Source organism: Tamandua tetradactyla, chromosome 11 (assembly GCF_023851605.1).
Source record: "Tamandua tetradactyla isolate mTamTet1 chromosome 11, mTamTet1.pri, whole genome shotgun sequence".
Classification (NCBI taxonomy): Eukaryota; Metazoa; Chordata; class Mammalia; order Pilosa; family Myrmecophagidae; genus Tamandua; species Tamandua tetradactyla.
In genome coordinates this window covers 51,098,010-51,118,525 of record NC_135337.1, presented here as the reverse complement: position 1 = coordinate 51,118,525, position 20,516 = coordinate 51,098,010, and the positions used below count along the sequence as shown (strand labels likewise).

Sequence of the window (20,516 nt, the reverse complement as noted above, 5' to 3'; positions counted from 1 at the left end):
ATCTGTTAAAGAGATGTAGCTACTCAGTGGTTATTGATAGGATTAATTGAAGTAATATATGTAAGGTGTGTTGATTGCCCATTTATTAGCAAGTGCCTAAGCACTTAATAAATATTAGAATGATGATGACAATTTCTATTGTAAGTATAATCACCCAATCTGGTATGAGTTTAGGCAAAAACATAAAGTCAATTATTAATTTTGTCTTTGGTTTCTGTGAGCTCGCATTCTAGATCCTTTTGCCTAGTAGCTGATGACCCATTTCCCTAAATCTTCTGACATCATTTATCATCATGCTACTTCCTGGTTAACAAAAATTCACTTCTAGACTTCAGTCTGTCTCCCTCGTTAAGATCCTCACCCAAACACCCCTTTCATCCATTCTTCCCTTGCCCCACTGCTATTTCAACTTAGCACTCTATTAAAGAAAAATCCAAGAATAAACTAGTTTCACTAAGGAATGAATGGCTGTTAGGCTGAATATGTTAACTATCCCACAGTTAGCATTGTTTAAAGAGATAACTGATAAATCCTGAAGAACTGACCGTAGGACTTTAGAGGAGAAATTTGCCTGGGAGCCCTAGGGTCCCTATTTTATTTATCAAGCTAAGGACCACCTAACCCATAATTGGCTCATTAACCAGATAGAGTTCTTCTCAACTTATACTATTCAGCAGAAGTCCGGATGGAGAGGGGTTCTCAGAATGCAGCTCACAGGGTCATACCTCCAGAGATTCTGATTCAGTGATTATATGACAATAAGATCCAGATATTTGCACTTTTATTCTGCTATAGCTGACCCAAAGACTGTACTTGGAGAAGCAAAGAGTTAAGACTTGGTTTCTTACTGAGCTTAGGGTGCGTTGCTAAGGTTACTTACTGAATCCTCTATCCTCTATGTTTGGAAACAGAAACTGATAGTGAGAGAACTGCGTCATGTGGCTTTTGGAGAAAAAATGATGACAATGATATTAATCTTAAGAGAAAAAGCATGAACACAAAGAGAAATAGTTCAAATAGAGTATAGTTCAAATGTATTCTCTTTTAAAAATCTTTATCATCAGTTTCCCTCATTTATCCAAGATACCAAATAAGAGAGTTTTTAGTATAATAAAATTTAGAGATTTTATCAACTCATAGATAATAGTTGGGTTTGATATCAAGTCAACCTCTATTTTAGGAACTTGATAAATATAGTACCTACAAGTTAAATACATTACCCACTATAATAATGTTAACACTTTATAACCAGAGAATTTAAATAAGCTGTGTATTAGATCGTTGTATATAAATCTGCCTGGCTGACTTGAGCAACGAAAATCCCAAGGATGGTAGGGGAGGAGGATGGGAGGAAGTTTGATTTAGTAGAAATTATATGAAGCTCAGCTTCATCAGTACTAACATCTAGATTTTTTTCAAGTAATCTGTGGGCTATAATGAAATATGGTTTAGTAGTGACAATAATAATAATAAACAAAATTAAACAATGAGAAGCTATTGAACCAAAAGTCTATTCTAAGAAATCAAACAGTACTAGCAAATCTGAAAGTTATAACTCACTCAGAATCGATAATGAGGCTTGTGGCCCCTCTGTCTCAGGCCTGTAACCACCATTTGCCCATGTCTGCTGGTTTGCCCCCGAAGGTTTAGCCTTCGGGAGTAGAGGAGAGCCTGTGAGTTAGGTGTTGCCTGTTGGAGATTCAGCAAGAATAAGATCCTGGTCTGAACCGCAAGGATTTATTGGGTGTAACACCAGAAAAGGCCTCACTTGGGCATCTTTTTCTTTTTACTAGATGCTCTTCTGAAACTGAAACTTGAAAGCAGGAATTTGGCAAATATCTAATCTTTCCACTTTCCATCCATAACAAAGGATCACTTTGTTTCCTCTATTTAATCCTTTATCTGGGGAGACTCCTTCCTGTACCTCTCTATATATGAGACCATTACAGGCGAAGGTGTCAGTTCTCATAGCACTAGAAGCAAAATGGATTAGCCTTATACAGAAAATTTCCTCAAAAAAATACCTTTTCTGCTTAAATGATATAGGATATTTTAAGTATTTTTTTTTAAATACCAAATTGTCCTGTATTGCAGTATTAGCTTCTTAATTATGAAAACGAAAAAAGTTTTAAAAATAATAAACATTGTACTTTACCAAAATGGAAAAATAGTACATATTTCTTACCTAAAGCACTAAATATATTGCTTTAAAAGTACAAAGGAAACAAATACTACCCATATTTTCATTACTCAAAGAAAACTACTAGTGAACATTTTAATGGATTACTAAGTATTTTTTTACTCTATTCTTACTGTAGATAGTATTTTGCATCTCACTTTATTCATTTAATAATAAATTGTGCCTATACTCCCATATCATTCAGTTTGAAAGATTCTTCAATAACCACATAGAATGCTCTAACATGGTTTTATCAAATTTGGTTAACCAATTGTTTATTGTTGAATATTGACTTATTTCCATTCTTTTATGTTTATAAAGCTATTTTAAGTACCACTTAAAATAATTTTTGCACATATTTCTAATTATTCCTTTAGGATAAATTACTGAAATTGGAATTGCTGTATCAGTGAACACAAACTTTTTAGGAGATTTTGATGCATGTTTTATAAACGCTCTTTACAAAAGGAAAGGTCACTAAACAATTTCACCTATAATGCTGAAAGGCATTATATTTCTCCACTATTGCCAACAATGTCAAAATTTCCACCACTTCTTCCTATATCTGATAATTGAAAAGGGTTGGCAAGAATATAGTTTTCAATATTAGTAGGCAAGCTTTCTTTTGTGTATTTTCTGCTATACATTCTTCTGTTACGGTGTTTATCTTTTCCTTACTGATTCGTAAAAATGCTTTATGTATGAATGCCAACGCTTTGTCATATATGCTGCAAATTATCCCCCATTTTTTACTTTTCCTTTCGATTTTGCTATAGTTGATTTTGTTGCTGCTGTTGTAAAAGCTGTTTCTATACAATCCGGTATTTTTTTTTTATGGCTCCAGGATTGGGTATTATGACCCCAATATCTTAATAACATTCCCCCTTATCTTTAAGTACTTCAGATAATTCAATACCGTTCTTAATTTTTTTTCAAATTCCAAATTAATGTATTTAAGATTTGGAGAAATTCCTCATTAAATTTAGACTTCATCTGGCAAAAATAACTCAACATCTGTATATTTAGTGCTATATACAAATACTTGTAATGACTTTCCATTTGTCATAATTTTCTCTGATAGCCCATAGATATTAAGCTTTCTTTTCTATACATTCCTTAAAGTATGATTATAAGTATTGCTCATTGGTAGTTCACAGCTAAATCTTTTACTGGTTTTTAGTTGTTTGAAGGGGGTTGCTGTTAAAGACTATAGTTTGAAACTACAAAAACCATGTTGGTTCCAATAACTTTGCAATTAATCATCTAGGGGTTGTTTGTTTATCTTAGACTAAATATTTGATACTGCTTTTTTGTTTTGTGTAAGGATTGATGATATTTTGTGAATAATTTATAGTTTTATTGCATTGTGCTGACAAAAAAGGCACATAGAGAACAATAACTATTTTACAAATCAACCTGTTAAATTATGTGGATCAGTTTTTCTATATTCCTATTTATTATGAAGAGGACTGATTGATTTATGTCCAAGCACCTCACAACCAAGGTTTTTTTTTTCCCAAATTTCCCAGCATTCTCAAAAATTTTGCTTTATTTATTTCAGTGATGTGCTATATAGTTTACTAATATTTCAGACTTATGTATTTGCTATAGATTACAACTTTCATCAAAAGAAACATATCCTCTTTTCTTCATTTAACGTTTTAACCTTTACTTCTACCTTGCCCCATATTAACATTATAATCCCCTGCTTTCTTTCTCCTTACATCTATATTCCCAAATATTATAACACAAGTGTCCTAATCTGGCATACACTGCACCTTTTACATTTCCTATCCTGTGTTTTCACGCGCATCCAATTCATTCCCTCTCTTCTGTTTATTTTTGAAACAAACTGATCTCATCTTAAAAACAGGCTCAGATACAATATCAGAAAAAAATCTCATCAAAAATTTTTCATCTGGATTTTAAGAATGAAAAAAAACCATCAAAGCAAATTCCCACTCACCTTGAAAACCACCCCTGTGTATTTGACCATCTTTGTGTGGCCAATCAATTTATCTCCTCAATAACTCACCAGGACAAAATTCATAACTAACATCATCTACCCACACAGTGCTCTTGTGTTTCCTTCGAAATTGAAATATGGGCCCCCAAATCCAGGATTAATTGCAAACTCAAGACCACAGCTGCTTGATGATAACAAATGAAGAAAGATTAAAGTCTATTCCCTATACAGTAGCTAGAACACTCTTTCCAGAACTTTCAGATCATATCATTTGTCTGCTCTGATATTTCCAGTGGCTTCCTAACCTCAGAATAAAATACTTTCCATGGCCTACGAGTTTCTATCTCTGACCCTCACTTCTAGGACTCCCTCCCTTGTCTGCTCCACTCCTGAGTCACTAGCCTCCTTCCCAAATCCTTCACTCGTCAGTGATGCTCCCCAGAGAGAGCCTTTGCACTTGCTGTTCCTTCAGCCTCCAATCACTCTTTCTTCTGAAAACCAAGTGGTTTATTCCTGAACTTCATTCAGGCACCTTCCCAAATGTCTGCTCGTCAGAAAGACCTTCCCTATCATACCACTCCTTCCTTCAACCACACCATTCTATTTCCTTATCCTGCTTTGGTTGTTTTCTAGTACTTTCAAACATAGCCCACCTTATGTTTATTTTCCCCATTGGGCATGTCTCCCCACTAGGACATAAACTCCATGTAGCCAGGAGGGACTTCGTTATGCTCACACTGAGAACAGGGTGGATCATGAAACAGTTTCCCGATAAATATCTATCAACAGAAGAAATCCAGTGGAACAAGTAACCATGTGATTTCACAATTCATTCAGAAATTGTGTTTAGACCTCAACGCATGATACCTGTTTTTCTCTGTCTCTCATCAGGGCCATTTTATCCTGCCTGAATGATGACAAAAATTGCATTCTACTTTAGTTATAACATCATTTAGGTTTACATTACCTGGCAAGTGCTATGACTTTTCCTCACTCATGTATAAAAATATAAAATGCCAAATTCCATATACGTTGTACATTATAGTTTACATTAAAATAACCTATTTTTATTTATATTCATAACATATAAACTATATCAATTTCACAAATCAATGCACTTCAATTGTTCCACCATATTGAAGAGATCATGTCACAATACATTAAAACAGCTTTAACTGAAAATAACAAAGAAAAATAAACACATTAAGATAAGACTATGCCCTATAATCCTAAATTAACTCCCAAGGATTTTATTCATTGAAGCTAGCAATTATAATCTTTTATTCTATACACTTCACTGCATACAACAAGTGCTTTATATCAGTTCACCAGATTTGTGGGTGAACTGTACAAAGCCCAATTAAATCAGACATACAGTAAATAGCTATAATGAAAATGTCATCTATGTTATCAACCTGAAAGGTATAAATGGAATGACTGTATTTCTACTCAATAAATAGAATGACTGTACTTCTACTCACTTAACCACTGCCATAACATTAAATCAAAACAATTCAGACTAAATTGTATTATCTTAGAGACTATAAAACATTAACTGTATGCAACTTTTCTCCCATAGATCTATTCTTAAAATAATTACAGTCTTTATTTTAAGCCTAATTGAAAAGTGATTAATTCAGTACCCTACAAATATGGCAGCCCTCTACACATTCTCTCAGCCCGTCTTTCTTTTCAACCTAAGTTTCTTGTCTGGGCTCTAAGTAAAAAATGCATATTTCAATGTTTTGACTTCACTAGTCTCCTGGTCTAATTTATAAAAGCTGTGTTTTGCAGCATAGACCTCTAAAGGACCTTTCATTTCCAGCATATAAGTGGTTCCATTCCTCTCTACCTGAAAATCCAACTAACAACTCAATTAAGAAAGAAGAACTAGCTATAACTTCTTTGATTGGCATCAATATCAACATAATGAACGACACAATTAAGACTTGGTTGATTATATCTGAATTTTTCTTAGAGATTTTTATTTATCCCAAAGGATTTCCAGAATATTTATAACTTCTCTTATTCTATTATTTTAAATATTTTCAAGGTTATTGTACCATTTCCCAATTACTAGTACTTGCATTTGAAAACATTAGCAACTATTGCTATAATCTACTCATCCTTAAATTTTGATAACTTTGATCTACATCATTCTGAATATTTTACATGGTCTTTTCTTATTTTACCTATTGATGTATAATTTTCCAATGTATTTATACTCTTTACCTCTGGGCTTCTATAACCCAGAAAACTTTTCTTTTGTGGAAGATGGGCCATAGAACAAAATACGAGGTCTTGCACAGAAGATAGCACAGTTTAAGTAAATTTTCAAAGTTTTAAATACTAATGCAATGCTGTGTAATAATGTGCAAAATAAATAATAGAATTATGTGTGCTGATGTAAAAACCCATTCAAAATATAATTTCAAGTAAAAAAACAACTTATTGAACAAAATGTATCATGTCTCCATCTGTGTTTATAAATAACATATGTATACATGTAACATATAATAAATAAATTTTGTACATACATGGATGATTTCTGAAATCATGCACAAAAAACTATTACCCAAAGTTTTCTTGGGGAAATAGGCAAGAGGTTGGGCAAGGAAACTTAAATCTTTTACTGGCTATTTTGGAATGTTTGACCTTTTCTTTTTGTATGCTGTATGGTGGAGTCACAGTTCATTTTTTTTTTTCATTTGATTTTTTTCAATAAAAAATCAAACATGCTTGCTTGTTTGATTTTGGGGAAGTGCATGGACCAGGAATCGAACCTGGGTCTCCTGCATGGCAGGCGAGAATTCTACCTCTGAACTACCCTTGCATCCCTGGAATGTTTGAACTTTTAAATCAATCTTTTGTAAGAAAAAAGAGTTGGTCAGAAACCTTAGATTATCTATAACCTTTGATCCAGAAGTTTTACATCTTGGGACTTATCCCAAGAAGATAATTTGAACTTGGAACTACCTTAAATAATAAGATAGTTTCTAAGGTATTGATGCCAGTGAAAATAATAAAAGTTTTAAACTCCAACAAAAAGGAAGTAGTTAAATTTTAAGAAAACCATAGGCTAGAATAACACACAGGCATTAAACATGTTAATACAGATCACAAGATAATCTGAAAATGTTTATATTGTCATATTAAGTATAAAAAGAATACAACATTTTATAAAAATAGGACATTACTTTATAAACCTAAGTTTAGAAATAAAAAGCCTGATCAAATGTTGAATATAATTTTGTGTGTGTATGTGATAAACATATGGGTAATTTTTCAGAAATATTTTTCTCTGATTTCTAAAAGTGATTTCACATGTATTCACTATTCTTTATTAATAAACATTAGTAAAAATACTTGGTACATATATGAGAGTTTAACAAAAATGTTCACAAACTTTGCCATCTAGCGTGAAACCCACTTAAATAAAAGGATGGTAACAAACTGTTTCATAATTATAGATATTTATCAAGCCAAGACTACGTTTCTCAATTATTTGGAAAAGTAATAAGCCAATGGAGTTCTAGTTTCATGATTCCAGAAAAAAAATCTGCTCTTTTCTAGGTGACGTGATTATAGCCCCGAGGTTCTGCTATTCTACCCATCACCTAATTACACACTGCTTTATGTGCATCCTAGTTTACTGATTCAGGTAAACAATCTAGTCTTCTGAAGTGGAAAAAAAAACAATAACAACATCAACGTTACTACGAAATTTAACACATTATTTGAATATCAGTCTGCCAAAGTCTATAAATTTTCTAAATTCTACATTTAACGTGTTAGAAAAAAAGGTTTGAATAATTCTATAAGAGAGTTTCAAATGTACTTCAATATGAAATTCTTGACTTATAAATGACAAAATTCTTTGGAAAATATTGAGAGTCTTTGTGTTATAATTCTCGGGTGGGGGTCTGTTAAGTCCACAAAGTTCTAAGGTTAAATACTTATGGCTTATGTGAGCCACAGGGTCTGTGATGCAGCTACTTATTTCTCACTGTGTTGAGAAAACAGCTTTTGGCAATATGTAAACAAATGAGCATGCCTTTGTTCCAACCACTTTTTCTCACAAACACTAAAATTCGGATTTCCTATAATTTTCACCTACCATGAATTATTATCCTTCTTTTGATTCTTTTCAACCATTTTTAAAATATAAAAAACTTTCTGAGCTCACAGGCAACAAAAACAGGAGGCAGGCCAGATTTGGCCAGTGGGCTGTAATTTATCAACCCCTGTTCCAGAGCTATTTTCAATAACTTATTCCAAGGTCATAACTTTGTCTGGAATGCTTTTACCCTCCTCATCCCACCTTCAAAATCTTATCTAACACTGAAAGATTTCCTCAATCACCACTTTCGTGAAACTTTCAAGGTATCTTCAACCAAATGGGACTTTTCATCCCCCATAGTCCCATAGCCTATTGTATCTTCTCTAGTTTTATTTATCACTACTGACCTTTGTCCAATTATTTGTGTGCCATTTCTCCTCTTTACCTTTTATGGAAGGAGCCCTCTCTTGCACATTTCTTAACCACCATGGCACCTTGCACATAAAAGGAGGTTAGTAACAATGGTTGAATTGAAAGATCATTACTCAATTCTCAGATGTGGACTCAGTGGTTTAATAGCTTTTAAGGGCCTAAAAAGGGCATTTAATAGACGTTAGAAATATTCATAAGTTTTAAAACATGCTGGATTTCAGTAATATTAAAATATGGAAACAAAACTTTATCGTGTATCAAGAAGCATGCCCCCATGGTGGTAGGGGAAGACAGACGAGAGGGAGCAGACCACGGTGCAGGCTCCAGGGCACAGGGAGGCTCTGTGAGGGGCTGTGTGTCTGGCAGACATAGTCCAACTGCTCTGTCCACAGACACAACTTGGACCTTTAACTGTCCTCCTACAGTTGAGAAAAGTATAAGGTCTTCCATGCCTTTTCTCTTCCACAGGGTCCTGATCATCCTGACAGGCTCACTCTTCCCCAAATCAAATGGAACCACCCTACACACCCAGGAACCCAAAGGTCAGGATGCAACTCAGTTTCAGAAGAGATCTCAAAGTGAAGTTGGAATTTTTTAAATGAAACTTTTGTATTTTGATATGAATGGCACAGATACAATAGGAAATCTTTAGGAATTCTGGAGCCACTCTGCCTGAATTCAAATCCTGAGACTGTCCTTATTAACTGTATAAACCTTGGCAACTTCTTCAAGCTGTCCAACCCACAGATTCTTCATCTGTAAATAGAGATGATAATAATAGACTCTAACTCATAACAAAATTGGGCTGTTGTGGGGATTAGATGAGTTAATATATGTGTTTAAATGTTGCTTGGCATGTAGTTAGTACCGATCAATGTTAGCTATGGATATATAAATGCATATATAGCTAAGAACAAATAGCATTAATGGTTTTAAATATTCTCTAAAAAGCCACGCGCATCCTTGCCTTCAGACATGCATTATGTTTTATTTGATTCTTGAGATAGGATTTCCATAGGAAAGAATTTACAGAAAATATTAAACAGGCTATATAAGAATCATCGAGTAATTTTTTTAAATGCAAGAGAAGGAAAACAGCAAGCTAAGAATACACGTATGATTTGTGAGAAAGAGACAAACAGGGAAAAAAATTGACTCCCTCTGGCATTATCACAACAGTATTTCCCAAGCTTTGGCAGAACGCAGTGATCAAAATCAGCTTCCATGCACAGGGACAATGGCAGTTCAACTCAATGACCATACTTACCACCTTCTTTCTCCACCCTAGAGAGACCTGTATTCCTGTCCTTTGCCTTAGCAGTGTGTCCTTCCCAAAGTTTACTCTTATCCTTTTCCTTTTCTTCCTCTGAAGCCGATTCACTGGAATTCTTGGATATGCCTTCTTGAATCGCTTGGGTTCCTCTCTTCATGTCTTTTTCGAGAACATTCTCCAAGTTTTCCTCTGTTAACATGGGCTTGGGCTCCACATCTGCCGTTATTATTTTTTGGTCTTCAGTTTCGATTTTCAGGGATTCTGCAATCGGAAAGTGGGATTTGCCTGGCTCATCATTTTCACTTAGCTCCGTAGAAAATGAGCTCCTGGCACTTTTGTCTGGAAGGTTTTCTGCCTGGGCATTCCCATCCCCCACTGGAAATTCATCTTCACTGCAACTAGAATATGGGTGACCTCTAGATGAGGTTGATGAAGCAGTTTTTCTATCTACAAAAAATGAAAATGATAATATCATTGTATTTTGGTAAAGCAGTTGGATTAATTGTGGGAATTATGTTAGTAATTGATCATACTAAAGCAAAAAGTTTTCATAGAGGTTGATGCCCAACTTCTATATATTTATAGCATTGTCATGATAAAGAAAAAATACATAATCTGTAAATTTCTAAAAGTTTTCAACCAGAGATTGCATTTAACTAAAAAACAAATCTAATGTTTCTATTTGTTTCTTAAAGCCATTTTATTGGAAAACCTTTTTAAATACCCACTTTGTAATAGAATTGAATAATCCTTTGCTTGTTTAGCAAGACCACCTATTTAATTCTTTCACAGGAGCCTCTGTGCATGAAATTTAACATTTTTCCACCAAAATATCCCACCATACGAATATATCCCGGTAGCTGGGCATGGTAAGAAGATATATGCATTCGCACAGTACCTAGACACTTAATAAATAGTTTGAGGTGATGCTTGAGATGCTTCTTAGACCAATCAGATATGGGTGTATAGAATGAGATGTTGTCATAGGCTGGGTTCCCCAGAGCAGGCTCTGAGATGAAAATGCACATGCTAGTGTTTTACTAAGGATGGGCTCTAGAGGAAACCTTTAAGGGAATGGGGTGAGAGCAGGAAAGGGTAAGAAGAAGCCAATTAAGGGTTGTTTCTTTTTTCGAGCCAAGTCCCAAACTCTGCCTGGTCCTATGGGGATCTCTGAAGTGCAAATTATTCTAGAGTTTTTCCTCCCTTCAGGAAAGGAGCTGGGCTTTATACCGCCACACCGTCCAGACTTTGGCTACCCTAGGAGGATATAGTCTCCTAAACCCTCCAGGGTCTCAGTACCTGCCGATGAAGCAACTCCAGCCCCCAGGGCAGCCCCCTGAGGAAGGCAAAGGACACAGGGGCTGGGAGTTGAACACAGAGAATCTAGAAAAGGACTCTAAGAGATCTAGGCAGAATATCAACATGATACGCAGTTTAAAAACTTGCAGTAACCAAACTGGTTTATCTGCTACCCCAAGTACTTAAAAACATAGCTGAGAAAGTAATATGGCACACTGAGTCTCTATAAGGAAGATGCACAGTACAGAATGTCACTATAGAATGTCACTGCTGCATGTCAGAGAAATACAAACTTGCTTTTTGAATCAAAGGATCTGTGTTTATAATTGTTTCTTATAGAATATATTTTCAAGTGAAATATCCTACACTTAAATGCTGCCTAGCTTTCTTGTATTCTCTTCTCCAGGTGCTGCTTACTCTGCCTTTTTTCTGTTCCTTTTATTTCTGCTTGTCAGCTGCACAGATGGCTGCAGTAGCTGATGCAGAGTTTAAGGGAAGAAATACCTGTTTTTTACCTAACTCATCCTCTTTTCTAGCTCGCTTCAGGTCTGCGACATGCCTTGGCTTTTTAGGTGTAGTCTTAGAGACATATCAGAGTTTTCGCAAAGATTGGAGAGAAGCTACACAACAGTGAAAAACAAACTCTAAAAAGCCTATAAGCAACAGAATCCCTTAAGTACAATTCCATTTGTTCTTATCTCCCAACTGCCTTGACAGTCATCAGATGCCTACTCTTTCTCCAATGAATCACAGGCCTTCACTGCTCATTCTTTATCTCCATTTTACAAAATCTGAATATGCTGTCTCTCTGTAGGGAACAAAGCAGATCAAGGACTGTTGTTCTCCATCTTATTTAGAAAATTTGGAGACAATACTCTCTCCTTCCCTTTTAAATTCTTTTTATTTTTTTTAAGCAAAACAACTCTCGTGTGTCAGTGGTTTAATCAATGGCTTTCATTAATCACACAATTAGTTTGGATACAATATTATAAATTGTTCTGTGCTTCCAAAAATATTCATATGTACCTTTATCTGAATAGTGACTTGATGATTCTCATTTCTGGCTCTGAGAACTGTTTATATAATGAAAAACTGAGTGTTTTTGTATATTTCTTCAGTAGTTTCTATTAATCTTTTTTTGGGGAGTGCATGGTCCAGGAATCGAACCCGGGTCTCCTACATGAAAAGTGAGTGTTCTACCACTGAACCACCCATACACCTAACTATTAATTTTATTATTTTATTTCAAAACCCTGAAACATACTCTGGTTCAATTTTGAGTCAGTCCTTCAGAACAGAAAGATCAGGAGAACGAATGGCCTTGAAGTGACACGGGTACCTGACCTCCCATATAAATTCATTTCAGCTTTCAGATTTCTCTCTCACCTTGTTGTATAATTCAGTTTAACTCTCATTTCTTGCTTTCTCTTTCAAACAGACACTGGTGCAAAACTTCACTTATAAAAATGTCCCAGCTTGATAGGGCCATGGAATGGGATTTTCAAAAATAATCTGATATATTCTCTCAGAAATAAAGCAAATTTTATATCAAAATTGCACATAAAGGTAATTTGGGGCCACATAACTAAATATTTTTTCCAATTAAGAGGGAAAAATTGATCTCAGAGGCATGTTTGTAAACAAGTTTGACTCCTGCCTGATTATGTCGGTATCTCTAGTGTTTTCTTCTGGTTTTGGCACTGAAAGAAACTGATATTGGCAAAGGAATAATCTACACTTGTCTGGGGCCTTGGCCAAAGCCAGCAAGTTTGGTGCCCCGGTTCCAGGTCCTAAACAAGGACATTTTCCTCACTTTCAGTGTCATTGATAACTACTTTTTTTTTCAATCACTACTATTAAAAATCTTATTTCAAGCAGCATGAGATTGAGGGAAACAATCTGCTTTTCTCTAAGACAAACTTAGACGTTCAAGTAATGATTCAGCTATTTATCTGCCTTGACTTTGGTTATGTTAATTCTTTAAGCCTCTGTTTCCACAACTATAAAACAGGGATAATACTATCTGCTCCCCATAAGCCACTGTAGAAATCATATAGGAAAAAAAAATCTAATCTCATCAAACAATAATTGCTTTATTACTTTGACCTTTCTCCCTCTATCAGATCATGCATGTGGTACATTCCAATACATTTTCTTCTCTTGATTCCACCAACTGTCCTATACACTATGTTGATAGTTAAGTAGTAATTGCAGCTACCATGTATTGAGAAAAATATAAAGCCTAGTCATAATTATGCACCTACTGTGTATCAAGCAGTGAATTAAGCACTTCATAAACATCTCATTTAATCCTAAGGAATAGTCATTTTCTTTTCTTTCTAGAACCAGAAAGTGAGGTCCAAAGAGGTTAAATAATATCCACCATTTTTGTAAAGCACCTCCTTTGTCATGACACACTGCTGTAAAACCAAGACCCACTTCCCCTACTCCCCACCCACTGAAAGGACTTCAAATAGAAAGCACCCAACGTCAAGGATCCACCATTGCTTCTCTTCGCTTAGCTAACTTTCGACTGTTACCACCCAAGATTGATAAATGGAAAACAGTTCTTCCCAAAAGATCAACCTCATGGAATTCATAGTCCACCCTTGCTTTCATAGCCCTAGCAGTCATCCTTCATTTTGTCCACCACTTTAGAGCCCACACGCAATCCACTTAAAACACTCTAAGGCCACAATGTGAATGCAAGGCAAAAGAGTAAAGTCAAAGTCTTCCTTTGTTTAATTACAACACTGACCATGGTACTATGTGTATGAAAACATGCATGTTACCCAGTTGTTAACAAATGTCTACCAAATACCGTATGGACATTCACAACACTGACATACATTATCTACTAGAGTTATGAGCTAGTAATCCTCACTGTTTCTATTTCCTTCCTTGTCAGCTTCTGCTTCTAGTCATGCCAGGAGTTTGGAAAGCAATAGAAGGATTTGAAACAGTAATGGTAGCATCTCAAAGAAAACACATACTTGATATACACCTGACTAAGGAAGACAACTACACACCCATCCACAGTCCACAAAAATTCAGCAAATTCAGGATAAACTCTGCCTTCCCTCTGCCTAGTGAAGTTTTGAGTTGTCCTCCACCTTTCTACCCACTTACATAGATTAATTCATTCATTAGATGCATACTGAGCACCCCCTATGTGTCAGACAATGCTCCAGGTATTGAAGATAAAATGGAAAAGAAGGCAGCCCAGGTCCCTGCTTCCACAGAGACTGCATTCTATATTACACATGCTAGACAGACACTGCCTCCTCTTGCCAGAACACAATAGAGCAATTGCACATGTTCATTAAGGCTTTTGTTCATTTTCCTAATGGTAACTGTGGCTACCTCTCTGAGTAGCTGTTACAATTCTCTTACTGTAATCAGTAGCCATAATTTCTGTTTTAAACCACTTACAGACCCTGATTTTAGTTTTCAATCATTTCCTCATGCTTTAATATGCAGTATGATTTTACTATGACTTAAACTCAAACTTCCCCTCAATTCATTTCTTGACTTCAGCAACTTTGTTTTTGGTTTAATAGCTCAAACTCCATACAGACACCTCAATTTAAGTGCATAAATTCAAATGCATATGTTCAGTTAAAATTCTGACCAATGCCATAACAGATTCCCCAACTCAAAGAACCCAACACTTACCTGAACTTTAATACTCATTATGTCTCTCCTTCTCATACCTCAGTCCAAGGGTCCGCTGCAAAATCTGCATAAATGCTGTTCCTATTTTCTTCAAATTAACCATGACACTTAAATTTATATATCCTAGTACTCGTATAAATACCTCTGTCTTGATTACTCATGAGTTCATGAAAATCTATTCATATTTCATATTAGATACTACAGTTCAGTTAATATTTTCAGGTACAATAATGCCTAATTTGAAAAGTGCTTTGTATTCAATAAATATTGTAGAGTGAATGCAAGTTTAATGAAAATTTCAGCTATGAACAGTAAGCTAGTTATTTGTTTTCAGTGAAAGCATATGTCCTCATTCTGATAATAACTATCATGAAATGAGCCACCTCAATTAAAGTGAATAAATATATGCATTACTTTGTAAGGACAAACATTTACAGGTAAATGCAGAAAGAGCAGAAGGAGAGGAAAACATAAAGGAAGCTTAAAATTTTCTCAATATTTACTTTTTTTTTCTTTTTCACATAGGCATGCACCGGGAACAGAACCCAGGTCTTTAGTATGGCAGGTGAGAATTCTGCCACTAAGCCACCCTGGAACCACCCTCAATATTTAATTTTAATTGACTTTCTAAACATTAAAACAGTTAAAATAATGAGAATGTAATCAAATCATGCTGTGTCACATTATTCTGCTTAAGTCTTTTACATTTATCCATTGATCTAGCCAATCACCTGTTCATTCCACAATGAAATCCAGGTAGCGTTAGTCACAAAAGCAGATCCAAAACTGTAGAAAAGAGAAATACCTCATAAAATGGTATTTTATGGAAACAAAGGATAGTGCAGCATTTTAAATATTCACCTGACAGCCATGACTTTCTACCTCAACAATTTAAAAGGGGCTATGGCTAGAGGAGTTCTAATCATTTAAGAAAAATTAAAGTTTGAATAACCATGAAAAAAAGTAAAATCACACCTACAGACTTTGACCAGAAAGCCACCTACAACCTCTCCATCATCTCTTGTTAAGCCCTAGGCATCATTAGTGCCTGGTCTGAGGAGCAGACAGGTGACCCCAAAGTGCATAGGGTATGGTTTCATGGCATATATACACTCCACATTGAAATGGAAGCTTCCACTCATGAGTCTCTTCCCAGCCCAAAGTAAGGCCAACAATGAAGAGTGGAATTCTTGATGTTAGTAAGTCAAGTAAACAATACTGTTATGAATCTGAGACGTTAAAAATCTGTAAAGTGTACTTCTTCAACAGACTGAAAAGTAGCACAAATAGAATGATCATCCTTCTTATTGGAAAAAAAAACTTGCCTCTTTTGCTCATTTACTGAGGGTAGATTCCTTCTCTCTTTCTCATAAGGAGCTGCTTTATCTTTACTTCTTACTAACAGGCGCTGCCATCTAAATCATCTAAAAAAGTATATTCTCAGCAACATGAAGCTTTTCCCCTCAACCTTATACCATTCATCTATGACAATATATTTTCAAATGGTGAATTAGTGCCTGGGGTTACCAACACAAAAGCAAAGAAAAAGAAGCTGCTGTTCTATTTAAATGAGAAGACACCGCCTTCTTTAGTTAGCTTTCAGTCTGTGGCACTCTATCACTCATGGGCTGCCCAGCACAGTGTATTCATCAAGGCACGCCAACGCAATTGTTAGCTGGCAGTTTAAATGGGACAGACTTGTCACAAGAGTGACAGCCTGGGCAATTGTTTGCCCTCTGGGAACAGGCGCAGGCAGGTTCAAATGAAACACATCCAAATGCTAACAGCTAGATTCTTAATCATGTCAATAAAAAGGATATACTCGTGTCTGAAGTTCAGTGGTCACTGTACACCTTATACTTTTGATGATGAAATACTCTCTGGTTGTCCGACAGTGTTCCAAGGAATCTATCATGCCCTTCCTATTTTTAACACATACTACTTGTTTGCTGGATGAGATCTCTAATTCTGATGCTCTACATGTTAAAAGGCATATTTTTGAATAACCTAAAAGCAGGTTATCAAAATAAAAGGATGAAAATCAATGGAGCTCAAAGCATAGGAAAGAAACAGTAATAAGCAGTAAGATTTTATTTCAGAACAAAAGCAAAGCAATGTTTTAATGGGCATTCTGTTGAGTATTGACTCATATCACCAGTAAAGGCATTTTCAGGTGCAATCCCTAGTTCTGTGACTTGAACGCATTTCTAAATGGGACCGTTGAAGATCTTACTACTAGTTAAAGCTGTGCCCATCTGAATGAGGTTGAGCCGTAATCCAATATGGCTGAAATCCTTATACGCAAAGGAAATTGGACACAGGGAAGAAGCCATAGGGAAATAGCCAAAAGCCAACTAGAAGTCAACAGAACCCAGAAGACAAAGGAGAACACACCATGTGCACTGCTGTGTGACACAAAAGCCAAGGACCAGCCAGCCTCAAAATGCCAAAGTCCACAGAAGGAAAACATCACTTTGCTGATACCCCAACTTTTCCTAGCTTCAAAACCATGAACAAATAAATCCCCATTGTTTAAGACAACACATTGTATGGTATTTACTTTAGCAGTCAGAAAATTAATACATAGTTTCTATGTATTAGTTTATTAGGTACTAATACATAATACATAGTAGATATATACATATCAAGAATGGAAGAGAGCCTTTCAAAAGGATAACTTAAATATCAATATGCATAATGTTCATTCAAATTACCTGCACAGGTGGTTTGCTCTTAATCTTTTGTTTAGGTTTGATCGTTGAATGGCAAAAAATTATCAGCATAATAACAGTTCTCTATACCAATTGCCTATAGACACTTTCAATGAATAATGTGCATATTTTTGAAATTCTTCATCTGATTACATTTTGTAAAATATAAATTCAGGTTTCTTTTAACTCTTTTAATAAAAACATGAGCTTGGAATTGTAGGAAGATGGCAGAGTAGGGAGCTCTACCAGCGCTCCTACAGGCAATTAGTATAGAGAACTGCTATTATGCTCCACCAGAATAACTTGTAAATAGGAACTGTCCAAATCAACTATTTCAAAACCCCATGATCCACTCTACACTATACAGCATCCCAGGAAGAGCAGGAGGAAGAGGATAGTAAAGTATGGTAAACACCAAGAAATTGCTCTCTCTGTGCAGTGATTGCCATCACCCACCCCCTACTCTCATAGCAGGCACACAAGGTCTGGCCCTGGCATAAATCTGCTGGTGCAAGAAAAGGATATAAAAATCCCATTCCCCAAGATCTGGCACAGGAGTGGGGGGTGCGGGAACTGAGGGATCTGATCATGGATCACAGCTTTTGATGAGCTACTTCAGAATGCTGAGAGACCAGCTCTGAGAGCAGCCATTATTCTAGCTCACCCCATGTGGCATATTTCTCAGGGACTGGAGCCTAGCCATGCTTAAAATTTTTAATCCTTCTCTCCCTCTCTACATTCACTCTCTGCCCTCCGTACCTGTAACCCCCCTCTCTGTTCCCCCCTTCCCCCTCTTGTTGTAGACCGCCCATTTCCGTAGCTCACCACTAAACTGCAAGCCTTCCTGTTATTCTCTTCACTCCTCTATACCTAACCTAAGCCCTCAGCCTAGCAACTGCCTCCTGCCTTGTGTGATTGGCTGTCCCTTCCTGACGTGTGCGCCCAAGACTCCACCCCTCCCCGAGAGTACTTAAGCCCCACGCTTACCCCGCTCTGGGTCGTCCGAGCCCCGGGGTCTTCGGACCCCAGAGGTCTCACTCCTCGGGTTCCTGGGTGGCCCATCCCAGAGTGTAACAATAAAGCTTAAAACCCGAATCTGGCCTCAGTGAAGACTTCTCGCGACCGCCGGCTGGGGAAAGCGCCGGCTCCAGCTTACCCAGGTTAATTCCTGCGAGCTCGCCCCAAACCCACCCAGTGTACCGGTAGCGCGGCCCGGCTGAAGCTATCAGCGGCAACCCCAGATGGAGGCGGCAGAGAAGTCTTAAAGATGGTACGCTTCCTCAGTGCTATAGAGGATGACTGAAGTGTTGCATTAGCTGGAAAGGTGTCAAAGTCAACAAAGCACAGTTCTGGGGAGCTGTGAAGATGCTTCTGGTGTCCTTCCTTGCCCCTGGCTTATTACCTCACCTGGGTAGTTTGGAGCTGGTCACCACTCACTTTGTCCCTGGCAATTAAAGGGTCCGTGGCCCTGTTTTGGCTAGGAAAGACTGACTTGGGAAACCCCTTCTCAGGCAAGGTTCCCCTAAACCCAGAATTGACCCTCTAGGCAAAAGAAGGGTCAATTTTCTTTGAGACAAGGAAAGTAAGAAACAACTGGGATTGCTGACCTGCAGCAAGGCTTAGTACTCTAAGTCCTGAAATGGAACACCTGGGAAAAGGAGAATTCCATTTCTTGGGAAATAGAGGGGGATGATCTTTCCTGGGAAGTTCTCCTGTAAACAGAGGAAATCCTAAGGCCACTGGAAAGCACAGACCGAGAACAAAAATAGCAACCCAGAAAAGAAAGCGAGGACCCTGCGCTTTGTATTCATCTTAGGCTGACTTTCCTGATGGAAGAGTTGAACTCTGACAGGGAGCACCAACCACTGCAAAAACCACTAAATTTGCAAAGACAGTGAAAGTTGTTTTTGTTTTCACTTGTTTGATTTTGTTAGCTCCTGATATTCATAAAAGGCTCTGTCACATTACCAGCTGGATATAAACTCAAGAAACAGACATCTCAGAGAATAAGTCTCAAAGATAATACTTTAAAACATATTTTTTTAAGTGTTCTGTAAAAGAGTACAAGACAAAGTAATAAGAAATGATAGCCAATAGGAGAAGATATTTTTAAACTACATATCCGATAAGTGTTCAGTATCCATAACACATAAAGAAATCCTCCAAGTCAATAACAAAAAGACAAACAACCCCATTAGAAAATGGACAAAAGACTTCACTAGACATCTCTCCAAAGAAGATACACAAATGGATACAAATCACATTAAAAGATGCTCAATATAATTAGCCATTAGGGAAATGCAAATTAAAACCAGAATGAGATATCATTTCACACCCACTAGAATGGCTAGTATTAAAAAGAAACACAGAAAATAACAAGTGTTGGACATGATGTGGGGGAAAAAGAACACTTATTCTTTGCTGTTTGAGAATGTAAAATGATACAGCCACTGTGGAAGACAGTTCTTCAGAAAGTCAAGTACAGATTTACCATTTGACCTGGCAACCCCACTTCTAAATATATACCCAAAAGAATTGAGAGCAGGTACTTGAGCAGATATTTGCACACTGCTATTCATAACAACATTATTCACAATTGCCAAATGATGAAAGCAACCCAAGTGTTCATCAACCAATGAATGGATAAACAAAATGTGGTGTATACACACAATGGAATTTTTAGTCATAAAAAGAAATGAAATTCTGAGACATGAAGACAACATAGATAAGTCAGACACAAAATGGCAAGCATTGCCTGATCCCACTGTACAAAATAATTAAAATAAACAAACTCATGGGTTACCAGGAGATGGGGTAGGGATAAGGAGTATGGAGTTAAGATTCTCAATGTATAGAGTTTCTATCTGGGACCAAGGAAAAGTTTGATAATGGGCAGTGGTGATGATAGTACATCACTGACA

At 36.5% G+C, this 20,516-nt stretch overlaps 1 protein-coding gene across 3 annotated transcripts in view; it reads right to left on the bottom strand.

The window, feature by feature from the left end:
- Positions 1–20,516, bottom strand: part of ERICH3 (glutamate rich 3) — a 113,371-nt gene that overhangs the window by 9,205 nt on the left and 83,650 nt on the right. For all 3 annotated transcript variants that reach the window (XM_077120611.1, XM_077120613.1, XM_077120612.1), the window contains exon 12: positions 9,905–10,357. In XM_077120611.1, coding sequence (XP_076976726.1) covers positions 9,905–10,357 — 453 coding nt within the window. The remainder of the gene's footprint in view (positions 1–9,904; positions 10,358–20,516) is intronic.